Source organism: Gavialis gangeticus, unplaced genomic scaffold (assembly GCF_001723915.1).
Source record: "Gavialis gangeticus isolate Ggan-Ray unplaced genomic scaffold, GavGan_comp1, whole genome shotgun sequence".
In the NCBI taxonomy this organism is placed as follows: Eukaryota; Metazoa; Chordata; order Crocodylia; family Gavialidae; genus Gavialis; species Gavialis gangeticus.
The window spans coordinates 40,732,494-40,732,797 of record NW_017729031.1 but is presented as its reverse complement, the minus strand read 5'-3'; the positions used below and the strand labels follow the sequence as shown (position 1 = coordinate 40,732,797).

At 61.2% G+C, this 304-nt stretch overlaps 1 protein-coding gene across 1 annotated transcript in view; it reads left to right on the top strand.

The window, feature by feature from the left end:
• The first annotated feature begins 248 nt into the window (after positions 1–248).
• IGFBP5 (insulin like growth factor binding protein 5) overlaps positions 249–304 on the top strand; it is a 21,051-nt gene continuing 20,995 nt past the window's right edge. Inside the window, exon 1 of the mRNA XM_019522650.1 lies at positions 249–273. Coding sequence (XP_019378195.1) covers positions 249–273 — 25 coding nt within the window. The remainder of the gene's footprint in view (positions 274–304) is intronic.

Here is a 304-nt window from a genome sequence, read left to right as displayed (position 1 = left end):
AAGGCTCCGCTTTTTTTGTAACCCCCCCCTTTTGCAAGGGATTTGCCTTTTGCTCACTCTCCCTTTCGCAAGGGAATTGCCCTTTCCCATCCCTTTTGCAAGCAGTTAGCCTTTGCAAGGGATTTGCCTTTTTCTCTGATTCCCCCTTTTGCACGGATTTAGCCTTTTTCTGACCCTCCCCTTTGCAGGGGACCTGCCCCCCCCACCCCCACCCCCACCCCCCGTGTGCGTGGCCGTGCCGCGCGGGGATGCTGCGGCGGGTGCTGGTGCTGGCGCTGTGCGCGTGCGTGGGCACGACGCGCGG